Source organism: Orcinus orca, chromosome 1 (genome assembly GCF_937001465.1).
Source record: "Orcinus orca chromosome 1, mOrcOrc1.1, whole genome shotgun sequence".
Taxonomy (NCBI): Eukaryota; Metazoa; Chordata; class Mammalia; order Artiodactyla; family Delphinidae; genus Orcinus; species Orcinus orca.
Window position 1 is genome coordinate 203,141,485 of NC_064559.1, and position 14,891 is coordinate 203,156,375.

The following is a 14,891-nucleotide window of genomic DNA, read 5'->3' on the forward strand; positions in this document are numbered from 1 at the left end:
CCGCTGGGTGACTGAGGGCTTGGACCCGAGTGATGATTTGGAGACAGAAAGATGGTGATTTCATCCGGCCCGGCAAAGGGTCAGGACTCAGGCACCACCTTTTGGTCAGCTGTCTTGTTAAAGTGTTCCAGATTAAAGCAAAAAGGCACAAAGCGAAGGTTCCAGGCACCTACTCTGGCGAGGACAGTGCCAGCCCTCACCCAGGCCGGCCTGTCCCCTGGCCCACACCCCACTCAGACACGCGGGAGAGGGAAGGGGGGCCGGCCCGGCAAACTCGGTCACCCACCCGGGCCAGCGTGCAAGTCACTCTGCCCACAGCAGCCAGAGGCTGCTGCACAGTTAGTGCCTTTCTGGAGGAGGATTCAGAAGAGGCACAAGCTCAAACCAAAGTGTTCTAATAAGCATGTTCTTCTGGGCTGCCTGGCCAAGTGGACCATGGAACCAGGCATCTGCAGGGCTCACCCAGGGGGATGCCAAGTGGCTGTTCCTTCCCTAGGTTAGACCCAGTCCTGGAGGGTCCCTTTTTTTTCCCCCCCTTTCTTCTTTCTCTCTTAACTCACACAGAACTTTAGAGGGAACCCAATGACAACAATCATAATAAATAACATGCATAATAAATAACATAAGGAGAAACTTTTAAAATTCATTTTAACCAACAAAGTCATGTTAATTTTGGCATTAACCAAAGACTATGTGTCTATCAAAGTTTTCTATCTCACTTCATCAGTTGCATTCTAAATCTAATTACAGAGGGATCCCCTATTTGGTTTTTTTTTGCGGGGGGTGGTGGTCTTGTTTTGTTTTTAGATGAGGTACAGTTTTGCAGGAGTTTACTCACTGGATGAGACACGGGTGAAGGACTAGTGATGTGAGCTGCTTCAAAGGAGCTATACTTCCCTCCTGTTCGGGTGAGCTGATCTTTACATAAAACAGATCCCTCAGCCCAACAAGCCCTCGGGGGCTTTCTTCATACCAAGCACAGTGCTTGGGGTGAAAGATACCAAGGTGACTATGACTTAGTCCCCTGTCCTCAAGGAGCTCGGTCCAGTGTGGAGACAGATGTATAAACAAATAAAATCCACAAAAAGGATGCTGAGAAAATGAACACCACATCAGGGCTCTGCCCCCACTACTTTTCTCTCCCTCATTTCTAAAAGGACAAGAAGCAGGTACCCACAGCTGCTGACCCCATTTCAAAGACAATGCCAGATTTGTAGCCAGAAGGCCTGAGTTTCAGAGCTGGCCCCACAGCTAATTAGCTGTGAGAACCTCACTGGGTCTCAGTTTCTCCATCTGTAATTTTAGAGGGTGAAAAGCTGGTCTTCGAATTCTTTCCCAGATCTGTGTCCTAAGAATTTCTACGAGGGTATCAGAGGTTGTGTTGAGGGTTCAAACCTGGGAAGAGCTGCCTTTTTGCCATGTTCATCTGGAAAGAGTGAGAAGAGTTTTAGGCTCAAGATTTATCTTGGGAGGAATACAAGATGGGCTTCAATGGAAAGGGAGCAGTTAAGAGAGCTAAGTAACCACATGAAATATTACTCAAAAGAGGCTTCTCATAGAACTCAATTTTTAAAACAAATAAAACTGAGGTTAGACATTGTTCACGGTTGTGTTTTAACTTTTAAAGAGAAACAAGTGGCAAATTCTTCATTGTATTTAGTCCTAAGAATTTTTCTCTCTATATATAACATTCATTGAGGCACCTCAACTCGTCTTGCCAATTGATTTTTAAACAACCATACTGCAGCAATCCTACAAACTTTCCGTGCTGACACTACTGGACACAAAATCCAAACAGGTAGGAAGCATTCCCAGAAACAGGCTGATAAAATCTACCTGGTTTTGCCCCTTTTGCTCTTTCTCAGTGATCCGGTGACTAGAGATTTTTGTGCGCATCTGAGATTTTAGAACCAACCATTCACACAACCCAGCATGGGTGCCAGCAAAGTAAGGCCCTCTCTTGGAAGTAACACTTTTCCACAGCTGTCTCCCCATGTCAGAAAGCTCCTCTGGCCCTCCGCCGAGGAGATTTATTCTGGCGGGAAAAGCAGTGGGCTTGGAGTCATGAGGTCTGGGCAACAGCCACTGGTGCCAACGCTGACTGCATGGTTTTGGCAAAACCATTCAACCTGTGTGGCTGCATTTCCCATCACCTGCCCTGCTGGCCCCCTAGGGATGTTTCAAGGTTAAATCATCTCACAGGCATGAAAGCGCTTTAGTGCCTGAGGGGGAAAGGGGGCTTTCTAGAGCAGCAGTGTGGTCTATGGAAAGAGCCTGGGGCCACAGAGGAGGCCTGCGTGCTGGTCCCCTTCTACAAGCTCCCTGCTAAGCCTCCAGGAGCCATTACCTTTGCTGTGACTCAAGTGGCAATAATAATACTTGTACTCTTTCCTGCATGTCTGTAAAGATCAAACAGTAACAGGAGTATGCTACAAAGGTTAAATTTCCAGAAAACTAGCTCTTCTTTTATAACTAACTTTGACATCATCCTTGCCAATTTCCAAGTTACCAATAAAGAGAAAATAATCCAACTGGCCAAAACACCCTGCTTTGAAACATGACAAAGGCAGCAAAACTGAAACAATGGGCTGTTTTTGGAAGCATGCTCTGCTTAATTTTCATTTCAGTGAAAACACTGAAAGTCGCTGCTTCCAAACCAACGTGTTGTTACATAAATTCACTGTGTTGTTACATAATGTTTACTTGAACATTTTCCTCTAATAAAGCAAACAGATATTTCCCATAAATATTATTTTATTTCATTAGATTAAGAGGGATTGGGGTTTCCCTTCTTCCCCCTATAATAGCTTCCCAAGGTTTCCTGCTACCTTGCGGAGCCTGGCCCTGACCCAGTAATGCACACCTGGCCTCATTCCATCCAGGTCCGTATCCTAGACCTGAGTGATGGAGAGCGGAGGAGATGAAACAGGATCCTGGAAGTCAGCAGCATTTTCCTGTCTGTATTTCAACACACACACCATCACTGTGCATCTCAGTCAGCTTACAGACATGCTTGGGAGGAAAGTCAATACAGAAACGTTTTCAAAGTTTCTGTTTATTCCACATAAAAACCATAAAATAGTTAATTTAAAAATCCAGCAGGTGTTTCACGTATTTCATAACTATTTGTTGAATCTACACCACGTGAAAATGTCATACCAGATAAATGGGAGCCCACGTGGGAACCCCCGGGATCCCCTCAGCTCTCTTACAATAAACATTTATGACTAGTCATAGGGACACTGGCAACAGCTGATGACAGTAAGATCTTCGCCTTCCAGGAGCTTTACATCTACTCCGGGATGCAAACGAATAAGCAGGCAATTGCATCAAACAGTTCGTCTCAAGCCGATCTCATCCTTGAGGAACAGAATAAAGTGTTATTTCCCCTTGGCCCCCACTGCACTTACCTCGTGAAACTGCAAAGATTTTGCACAGATCCCAGCTACAATACTTATTCCCTCTGTATTATGCTGACTTACTTCTGATCTGGCTTACCTGTTCCACATACCTCAAAAAAAATTTTTTTTTAAGTTTTACTTTTCTTAGTATTTGCCACAGAACTGAGCACCTAATTGACCATGATAAGTGCTTGTTAAATGGATGTTTGGGACATGCACAAAATGGTTAGTATTTTCCAAGGAAAAACACGGTCACTGCCCTAACGGAAGCACAAAGTGCTCTGGGAATTCAGAGCGGGGAGGACCTTATAGGGATCTGGACTGGACCTTACACACTTAGAGCCATTTGGCCAGAGATGGGGAGAAGGGCATTCCAGAGAGAGGAAAGGTTATGAGCAACAGTGCAAAGATGAGGGGAGAACAAGCGTGACCGGGGAAACAGAAAGGACCCGATGGCCAGCTTTCTGCCACTCTCTCTCTCTTCACTTCACTTGACTTCCCCAATTTGGCTCCTAGTTTTGGGGCTCATCTCCACCCTCCTCATGTGCCTAACTAGGAAATTTCCTTGTTCTTACAAATGGCACAGGAAGGCTTCCCTGCTGGTATTTAATAAAAAAGAAACGAGAAGCTGTCACTGCCATTTGCCTATGTGACCTAAGTGTGGTGCATCTCTGCTACCATTTACTGACCAGTTGGGCCTCCAAGTCACCACTTCAGGACATGCTGAGCCCCCCTTAAGAGTAAGGCCTGGACATGTCATCATGTGGCTCTGAGGAAAGCCTAGGCAAAGCCAGACTCTCACCCCTTCTGGAGGTGCCATCCTTCTTTCTTCCACAGTCTCTCTTATTTCCACTCACCTCCAGCAATGTAGAAATCACTTATTGGAATGTCCTGATATAAGCTGAAATTTTTTCCCTACCACCTCTGCTCCACAAAACATGCTGCTCTAAGAACTATTCTCATCATGCTTTCTCTTTGTGAGCCCCCAAACATTTCACGTACATAGCACGTGGTTAATGAATGAGTCAGTAAGCCTCCTTAGGGAAAGGTACATTTTTCTCCCCCCATGTTCTCTGAAACCCCCTCTGCAGGAAAGGTGTGCTAACACGGCTCGCACCACACCAATTACCGGAAACCCGAGTCTCAGGTGGAGATGCTGGTTTCCATAGTATCTGGTAAGATTCAAGAAGTACTGCCCAGCAATATTCTAGAAGTCAGAGGCCAAGGAAGGAGCCCAGAGCTCTACCACTTTCTGTTTGGCCGCCTTGGGCAAGCTGTTTACTTCTGCTGGGCCTCGGTTTCTTCCTGGTGGCGGCGGCTGTTGCAGGGGCAGTAAATAAAAGCGTCACCTGCTTTCAGGCTTATAGACGGGATCAGAGATATCAGTCCTTCATCAACAACTGGAAATCAAGACAGATATCAAGTGGCATTATTATTATCCTAATAAGGGATTATTAAATTCTAGTGAGTTAACCTTACTTCTCCTCTTCTCCAAGAAGCAAAGCCCGGGTCAGGTCAATAGAACTAATCAACCATAAAACTCTCAGGACAACACACCATCCCCAGCGCTCTCCATCCGGCTTCTTAACTGCAGCAACGGTGTCACTAAGCATCTGAAAGCCAATGTGCCAGCAGAACTCAGAGGCATAAACACCTCTACAAAATGTGAAAAGCTGTATTTCAGAGTAAGGGGAGGTGAGCAAGGAAAGAAAAGGACTTACTGGAGAGAATGAGTTTATATTCTGCCATCAACTGAGAGTGGGAAAGCACAAGTCTCCCTACTTTCATGACCTCTGTGCTGAAAACCAAATTTTAAAATGACATCCTACTTGCTTAGAAACACTTAAAGTAGTGAAGTTTAGTAAATAGCTTAAGGAAATTACAATGTGACATGTACATTCAGAGGAAGCTGGCTATTGGAGCACACACTGAGGTGGCCCGAAGCTCTGGTCTGCTCCCCCGTCAAAGTGGAGGAAAGGCCTGAGTGTGCAAATCAAATTATTTAAATCTGAATAAATCTTGGGTTAAGCACATCAGGGGTGTGAGAAAGTACAGCCAGCTTCCTCAAACGATTTTAAGTCATCTTCTGTTTCGTTAAGGGAAACTCAATCTTTTTGTCCCATTTCAATCCTTTTACACAAGATTAGGGATTCCCCGATAGTAAAGATTAATTCAGCAAGACTGGAAATTACGGTTGGAAAATCCCAAGGTCCAACACAGAAGGGAAAAAAAAGTTGGGAATGAATGGAGCTTCAACTGCTTGTGTTTTAGCTTCTACAATGGCTTGGGTTTGGTAGAGGGTTATGTCTGAGAAGCTGCATTATGTGGAGGAAAAATATACAGACTCCCAAATCACTTGCTCCTAAAACTTAGGACTCCAATACTCGTTATTAAATTTCAGTCAAGGTAACTGACCATTGTGGTCTCATTTTTCTCATCTGTAAAACGGAGATAATCCTTCCTTCCTTATAGGGTACACGTGAAAATTAAATGAGATAGCATCTGTAAAGCTCCTAGCCCTCCTTACCTGACATACAGGAGCCACCCAATAAATGGTGGCTACACATCCTTTTCTGACTTTTAAGGATGATATGCCAAGGAATCCCCTATTTCTCCTAAGAAAACACTTTGATTTAGCTTTTCTTCAAGATGGAGAGGGACAACAATTACAGGGGAGAAAGAGGTACAGAAAACCAAAAGGACCTTCCAGAGTGAGTGTTCTGACTTTTTACTGCCAAGAATTAGAATTTGATTTGTTCATGTGTTTATAAAAATGGGTTACAGTTTGTCTCATTTCAGCTTGTCACAATTTTTCAAGAAAGGCCGAATACTGATACGAACAATACTGAAACGCAGAAAAGGGAGAACTACCACATCTCTGGGGTAACCAGTCAACCCAAGAAAAGCCTGAACATATTATTCTTGTACTCACCATGTTTACACTAGGGTAGAAAACCACTACTCTTTGGGGGCCACAAATATTTCCTGTCTTTTCAATTTAGCAACTGAACATACTTTTCCACCACCATAGACTGCAGTGTAGGAAGACAGAGTGAATTCCTCTGAAACATGAGATGTTTGGTCTAAGGAGATAACTAAAGACCTGACTCTTAGCTGAACTACTACTAAGAAATGAAGACAAGTTCTAAACTTTTCCAATCTTTCTGTTTCAAAAACAGAGAGTCAATGGTGGTGTCATTCCCTGCTACTTCTGGCCGAGCTGCTCAATTAGGGTGGGACAAGAGGACAGCTAAGCCCCACTCACCAGGCTCCTTCATGAGCAAGGCTGCTCAGTGGAACAAGGTGGGGACTGCCTGGGAATTCTGGCCACTCATGGGATTCTCATGCCTCCACTTCACCCGCCCGCCCCCGCCCAACACACTTCCAGTTCCCGCAAATATTTGAGGTTTGACCAAGTTAGGATAGGTCACTGCTGGGTCATTCAGCATCTAAAATTTGCCTCTAACCAAAAAGAGCTCAGACTAAGAGAATCATTTTAGTATTCAAGGTTATCAGAGGAAAATAAAACAAAAGCTCTGCTGCCAAGAATTTGAGTCATTTCTCTACATACAACAACTTCAAGGCACCTCCCCTTGGCTGGAAAAGAAATCCCTTGGGTGACTTATTTCGGATCAAAGTCTTTCTGAAAATAGAAAACTCTACATTTTCTAAGGGATAGATCACTGTCTGAAGTGAATTTCATTTAACTTAAAGTTTTATGCCAACTTAAATACACTAAAACCCCAATGCTTATAAGAAGGCATTCACCTCTTAGTTGCTTATAGGTACATGGAAAAGCTATTATGGGGATATCAGCTCAACTATAAAATGGAGCAGTCATACATAATGACAAAAACAGATACAAGTCATAAATTGCCTTTTCCCCTTCGGAATCCATGCAGGCAGGCACTCCAGTACATTCTTTTGTGCAAAGATAAAACTTTTGCCTTGAATAAACAGTGGCTTAGTCTCATTTGAGCCTTACAAATAGACTGCCTACAAAACAAATACAAACAAATGCTGTTTATCTTAAACAAAAGGCAGATGGACCCCTCTGCCCTCAACCAGGTCACAGTATATATGATAGGAGGCTGGCCAGTGGCAGGGGCTGGCTGAGAATCCCTGCGTGCAAGGACACGAAGTCAGTTTCCACTGGATCACTGCTATGCCCCAAATCTGGTTTCCTGGGCACAAAGGGCCAGTGAAAGGTTCTCTCGGAAGGGAAGTGGCTCCTCCACATATGGTACCCCAAACAGAGACCAAAGAACAAAATACCATCTAAAGTGCTAGCTAGGTTTTCTACTGAACTATGCAAACAGTCTCAATTTCCCTCTCTCTCTTCCTCACTTAACTTGCTTGTATTTATCTTCAGACGATTTTCCTAAAAGCTATCGAAATTCATTCTGAGTCGAGGCAGGGCTCTTTGCTTTTCTCATTGTTGTTTTTATTTTTTAACATATAGAGGAATGTCTAGAACAAATCAAGCAGTTAGCAATATCTCCAAAGTGCAACTAAAAATGAAAATTCAGACGCCATCGCAGAAGATCAGGTGCTGGCTCCACAGGTTCCTGGTTGACCCTGGGGAAGTCACCTTACCTCTCTGGGCCTCAGTTTCTTCACTTATGTACTAGGGCTAACACTGCCTGTCCTATCTATTGACCAGGTTATTCTGATGATCAAATGATATCACATGAGTAAAACCACATTTGCAATCACAAAGGGTCTTACTGTCTATAAAGGAGCTGGCGACGGTCATAACTAATCCCACACAAGAATGACCACAACCAGCACAATTTCCTGAGGGCCTGCTTTGTGACATAGGTGATGTGACAGCAGTCACCTTACAAGCTAACCAAGTGATGTCAAATAATAAGCTTCTGGTGGGAAGCTAACAGTAAGTAACTTTTCATATTCCCTATAGTGCCTGGAAGAAAGCCTCACACACACAAAGGAGAGACATCACAGAGGGGAAAAAAACAAGGCCTTTAGAATTAGCTGGACTTGGTTTCATACTCTCTCTGTCATTTCCAGTTGTATGACCTTGAAAAAATTGTTTAACTTCCTTACGTCTCGGTTTCCTGATTTGAAGAATCGAGATTAACATACACAAGACAATGTACGTAAGGAGTCTATCACAAGGCCTGACAAAGAGAAGGTGCTCAATTAATGTTTATAAGTGAGTATGTTTTCCTTAATGAAGCAGGGAGTGTCAACCCTGTTCCTGCACCTTTTTCCTACTAATGCTCTTTGCACCAAGAAATATATGAAGCTATTAGGTCTTTATCCAATTCATAACAAACAAAACTGATTTAAAACAATAAAACAATGGCTAAAGCTATATAGGATAAAATGTATTAACTAAAACTGACAGAAAATTCGTATCTCCTTGACAAAAATTTAGATCTGTAGAATTTGAGCTGGGAAATCTGGGCTTGGTAGAAATAAATGCTCTAGAGCCAAAGAGAAAGAAAGAAACCTATCATACAATTGTAAAAGTTATCAGTAAAGCTAACCTTTAGTGAACAATAAACCATGAATTCTAATTCCATGAACAACAACTGCCTTTGATGAAAAACATTTAGTTGAAAACAGGGAAAATTATTAAAATATTTGCATTCATAAGCGTAGAGTCAAAACATAACTGAGATCAAAAAAGTACCGAAGATCAAAAGCATCCTATATTGCCTTGACAAAGACACAAAGAGAGGGATGGAAAGTAGGACATAACAGAGCAGAGGTTCCATTAGTGATGATCAAAAGTGCTCCTCTCCTTTGCTGGAAGAAATTAAGTACGCTATTGTCTTTCTTCCCTTAGGAAGACCAGATGACAGCTGTAGAGAGAAAACACTCAGATTCTACAGGGGCAGAAAAGAGAATGGAATCATTTGTTCTACTGTTAACATCTGAGATTTTCTTGGTTTGAAAAGAACTTTTTTAATTTTAAGAATAACTATGTAATTTTTCTGTAAGTATATGAAAATAATCACAAAATAATCATAGACAGAAGGGAAATGAGAGCCTATCTAAGAGAGGAAATCTGTTCAATGAATATCTCCCCAATTCTCTGGCTTTCAAAGAGGTTAGAGGGTCTTGTGGATATTCAAATGACACTCAACTAGGGAAAAGCATGCTCTTTTCAATTCGTGCAGCAGAGGGAAACTGCTCCTCTGACATGGTTTTGGAATTTGAAATGCTGTGCTTTTCTTAAATAGATCATATTCCTAGAAAGGATTCCAGAGGCAATCATCCTGTCATGGCCTTAGGAATACGATCAGATCTTTGAGGGTCTACTCAAAGGGTTAGAGTCATTTTACCAAGATCCAGGCAAGAGAGTCATGGGATAGATGCTCACAGCTTGGAGGCTAATCCCTAAATCATATCACCTTAGATCTGGAATCCATAAGCTGATTTCTGGGGTTTGGGGGAACAGAACAAGAGGCTAAGAGAAACAAAGGGGATAAAGGGCATAGATTACCTCCTAGTTCTGGTTCCTTGATGCTAATATGAAATAAATTAAATAACAGTTTAAAATGTAATGAGAAATTCCAGAAGTGGACGTGGTAGACCTGAAATTAAAAATTTGCTGTGAATAATTCACAACATTCACCCACACACAGCTGAGACCCGCAGGTCTATCACCTTCTTAAGTGACAGAATGAGTTCCCTTTTAACTTTTCGCTGGGTTTTTACATCTTCAAATGTTTTGCTCCTCAGGTCAGTGGGACAGGGGAAATTACCACCACCTTCTCATAGATCAGAAAAAAAAAAAAACATTCCCTCAAGATCAACAGAGAAAAAGATTATTTAAGTGTAGGAATGGGATTAGAACCCAGGTATTCTGACTACCAAGTGCCCTCAATGCTCAACCCTATGTCTACAATAATGATTTATTATCTCTTGGGAGGCATGAACCTCTCTGACAATCCAATAAAAACTTCAGATCCTTGCTTCAGGAAAATACACATATATACAATATTGATAATTAATTTCAAGAGGTTTATGGGGCTTCTCCACTACATTCAAAGCCTATTAAACCAAGGTTACAGGACTTCCCTGGTGGCGCAGTGGTTGGGAATCCGCCTGCCAATGCAGGGGACATAGGTTTGATCCCTGGTCCGGGAAGATCCGACATGCCGCAGAGCAACTAAGCCCGTGTACCAAAACTACTGAGCCTGTGCTCTACAGCCCAGGAGCCACAACTACTGAGCCCGCGCACCTAGAGCCCATGCTCCACAACAAGAGAAGCCATCGCAATGAGAAGCCCGCGCACCACAACGAAGAGTAGCCCCCGTTCGCCACAACAAGAGAAAGCCCGCAGGCAGCAATGAAGACCCAGTGCAGCCAAAAATAAATAAAATTAAATAAATAAATAAATAGATAGACAGACAGCTAGATAAATAAATTTATTTAAAAAACAAAACAAAACAAGGTTACAGCCCTTTGGTTTTTGCAGCCAAGTGGGGCTGGCTGGCTGGGGCTTGGCGAGGTGCAGTTCTGTCTTGTCTGACCCCGTTCTTTAACCACTGGAACTCAGGCACTCTTTAAAGGGATACTTCCCACAGGCCAACAGTTGATTACTGTGGTCATTTGCACTTCCTTAAACTCTTCTTGTGTACACAGAAAAGCAAACAAAACATTCCCCCAAAGCAACATTAAAGGTCTGATTTCAACCCACAAAACTACAAGAAAATGGAGATCTTTGGCCAAACTGCATACATGCAGAATCACAGATGACCCGAATGGGCATTTAGCTGACAGACCTGGCTTTTGAAGCTACCATTTCCAAAATGAAGTGGTAATTTTAAGTCTCTTTGTTTTCTCGTGATAGATATATGGACTAATTGTTATCACACACCCAGGGCTCCTGGTATCAAAATAAATTACATAGCAATTCCTCTGAGCAGCAGTCTGTGACGCCAATACTGATTAGCTCATTAAAGGCAAGAAAAAGCATGAAGAAGGACGCCGACCACATGGGGAGTAGGGTTCCCACTCAAGAAGCCTTGGGTCCTGGAAAACAGTACCCTTATGCAAATCCAACAACAAGATAAAGCATGATATCCAGCAAGACACAAGATCACTGCCACCCAGGCCTTCATATGGATTTGGGAGTGAGGGTGGAGGTAAGGAGTATGCTGCCCTTTCTTTCTGCTTACGTTATATTCTCATACTGACCCTCAAGGTTCAAAAACAGTTTTCCAGGGGAAACAGAAGAAGATGATGAATGAGATGTCCCCGAATGAGAGAGAATAAAGAAAGCGCCAACCCTTTTCACCGGGATGTTGCAGAGAAACTCTGGAGAAACCCACACAAGGTCTCACCTGTGTAGAGCTCACAGGCAAGTTAAGATCCCGATGTCTTCATTCTCATCCACAAGGGTAGCTAGAGGGCCCTAACAGCCAAACTGGCCCAAGCGGAGTGTGACTCTCCCACTCTCCGAGCCTGAGACCCTCCTCTTCTGTAGACTATAATATACTGGCTTTCATTTCAAGGGCATTAATGGTATCCTGGTGGCTAAAGTTTGTACATTGATGTACATTGTTACATTGATGTAAACCTAAGAGTCAAAGTGAAAACCCATTTCTCTTGTTCAGTTCATTTTTTACAAAGTTTTCATAAGGTCATATCTCATTTTATTCTCATAGTAAGCTATAAAGTCAGGGCATATTCCAGGCTGAGGAAGGCCTTCCAATAAACCATAAGTGCCTTTTTTTTTTTTTTAATGAAAACAAAGCCCAAGGGTACAAAAATAGAGAAAGGAATTATAAAACCAAAGAGACTGTCCTATGTTAATTAGAGGGTTTTTTTTGTTTTTGTTTTTTTGGTGGTACGTGGGCCTCTTACCGCTGCAGCCCCTCCCGCAGTGGAGCACAGGCTCCGGACGCGCAGGCCCAGCAGCCATGGCTCACGGGCCCAGCTGCTCTGCGGCACGTGGGATCCTCCCAGACCGGGGCACGAACCAGCGTCCCCTGCATTGGCAGGCGGACTCTCAATCACTGCGCCACCAGGGAAGCCCCTAATTAGAGTTTTAAAAAATTAAGTAAAATCTTTAAACTGAGCACCACAACTAAAATTTTTTAATTGAAGTATAGCTGATGTACAATATTATATAAATTACAGGTGTATACAAGTAAATATTTTAACTGCATCTGTTTATATCAAGTTTAGTAGCAAAAGAACATTGAGGAATCTGTGCCACTTTTATGTTGCTGTCAGGGGTGAAGGTCCAAGGGCAGCATACGCAATGATTCAAGGCAGAAATGTGCACACTCATTCAGACTATGACCCGGAGTCCATTTCCAAACCATGATTTAGAAAGTCTCTTGCCTCTCTACCTTTCACCGTTTCTCGAAAAGTTAAAGAGTGTTGCCTATTTTGAACCACAAGCCAAACAGTACCTTTTGTTCTGGTTTAATGTAAGTCCAGCAAAGGCATACCTCTGAGAGACTGTGGGTTCCGTTTCAGATCACCACAATCAAGCGAATGCTGCAATAAAGTGAGTCACACAAATTTTTTGGTTTCCCAGTGAAGACAACGTTAAGTTTACACTACACTGTCGTTAAGCGCACAACAGCATGATGTCTAAAAAAATAATGCATACGTCTTAATTTAAAAATACTTTATTACTAAAAAATGCTAACCACCATGTGAGTCTTCAGCGAATCATAATCTTTTTGCAATATAACATCAAAGATCACCGATCACAGATCACCATAACAAATATAATCATAATGAAGAAGTCTGAAATATTTCAAGAATTACCAAAATGGGACACAGAGACATGAAGTGAGCAGATGCTGCTGGAAAAATAGCGCCTACAGACGCGCTGGACACGTGGGGTCGCCACAGACCTTCAAGTTGTAAAACACGCACTATCTGCGCAGCGTAAGAAAACGAGATCTGCCTGTATTGAAAAACCTGATCTGACTTAAGATCCAGCAGCTCTAGAAAAGAGTCTGGAAAACAGGAATAAATTCCCAACTTACACACATTATTACCAAGAATGCTATGCAACAGAGAAATGTTGCCATTCAACTCTACCTCCTTACCTGCTCATCAAGATAAATTCCTACGTGGCACTTGAAAGGCTCTCTACGGTGAAGCCACCATCCTAGTGGCCACGGCACAAGTGCACCTATGACTTTGCTACAACAACGCTCTATGGTAGACAAGCGGGGAGCACAGGCGCTCTCCCAATGCTGGTTCATTCGTGAAAAGGTCAATCTCTAGAAGGAAACTCTGTCGAGCTGACAGGAAGGGAAGGAAAGCAGAGTCTTTAGACGCCTTTTGCATGTTATCAAACAGCAACCCCCCTTCAACTACGTTCACCTTTTTCCAGCTTCACACGTAAAATCAGCTCCTGCCAAAAATTAAACTATGGAATAACAAGATGTCCACCAAACAGGAAGCCAATGAACAAAAAAGCCAGCTACACAGCAAGACACAGCAGAATTACACTGCTGTCTTTCCGCTGCTGGACTCAGATGACTTAAAGGGTTGCTTCGCTCTAGAAGGCCGTACCACAGTTTGGACTTTATCCCGTGAGCTGTGGGTAATAACGGGTGGATATTAGGTGGGAGAATGGCACGATCAAGTTCTATGTTTTATAAAGCGAGTTCATTCTGGCGGCATTGTGAGAGCTGCGGTGGAGTCAGGGGGCAGGAGGCTATGGCAGTGGGCGAGGGAAGAGACAATCACAGCCTGGATGAAGGCAGTGGGAACGGAGAGGAGGAAGGGGAGAGAGTGCAGAGGAGCACTTGATGGCCTGGGGCCGGGTTATTGGAGGTGCGGGAAAGGCAGGGCACATGGGTGATGAAGCCAAGGCCATGTATGTAACTTCTCACAACCTATTAACTCTAAAAGAACTTACAGTAACGTAGAGGACTCCTGAGGCTAATTACAATGGAATTTCACCTCTATTTCCTTACCTTGGCAGCAGAGTTTGATACTCCGTGTGTAACATTTCTGATAAGGCCCCCAACATTTCCATACTTTATCAGTCCAGTCACCCCTTCAGAAACATCATTCAAAAGCCCCATGGGATTGCCGAGGAAGTCCACTGATCCCAGGATTCGAGCTGCCTGGCTGAGGAGTTCCTGTCAAACAGAGCAGGGAAAGAAGAAAACCAGCACCTGTTTATATTTGCAGATCGAGCATCCCAAGCAAAAAGGTTAGAAATCTCTCTTGTCCTCCGTTCCCACCAACACCAACAATCACCCTTTAATTCTGATCAACTGTGAGCTCCTGCCCTTCGTGAGCTCTGCCCTAAACCTCTCCCAATACCCTCAGTACTCTTATACTCTTCGAAGCCATTCAGAAGAAAAAAAAAAGCTATGAAACAGGTAAGACTCTTTACAAATACTTATTAGTATATATAGCACACTCTCCTTTCCACCGCTCTACAAATAGGGAATTAGCCAGCAGCGGGGAGAGTTTGAAAAGGAAAGTGAGGGAGGAAGCAGACCTGGAGACCCCTCAGAGACCCCTCAG

At 43.2% G+C, this 14,891-nt stretch overlaps 2 protein-coding genes across 8 annotated transcripts in view; one reads left to right on the plus strand and one right to left on the minus strand.

Annotated features, from left to right (window-relative positions):
* Positions 1-14,891, plus strand: part of LOC117202358 (basic proline-rich protein-like) — a 447,146-nt gene that overhangs the window by 154,745 nt on the left and 277,510 nt on the right. The window lies entirely within an intron of this gene.
* VPS13D (vacuolar protein sorting 13 homolog D) overlaps positions 1-14,891 on the minus strand; it is a 245,260-nt gene that overhangs the window by 74,433 nt on the left and 155,936 nt on the right. For 6 of the 7 annotated variants that reach the window (XM_033432975.2, XM_049695910.1, XM_049695917.1 and 3 more), the window contains one exon: positions 14,330-14,497. In XM_033432975.2, coding sequence (XP_033288866.2) covers positions 14,330-14,497 — 168 coding nt within the window. Of the gene's footprint in view, positions 1-10,785; positions 13,649-14,329; positions 14,498-14,891 lie in introns of those variants that run through there. The other variant, XM_049695922.1, reaches the window with a different exon arrangement.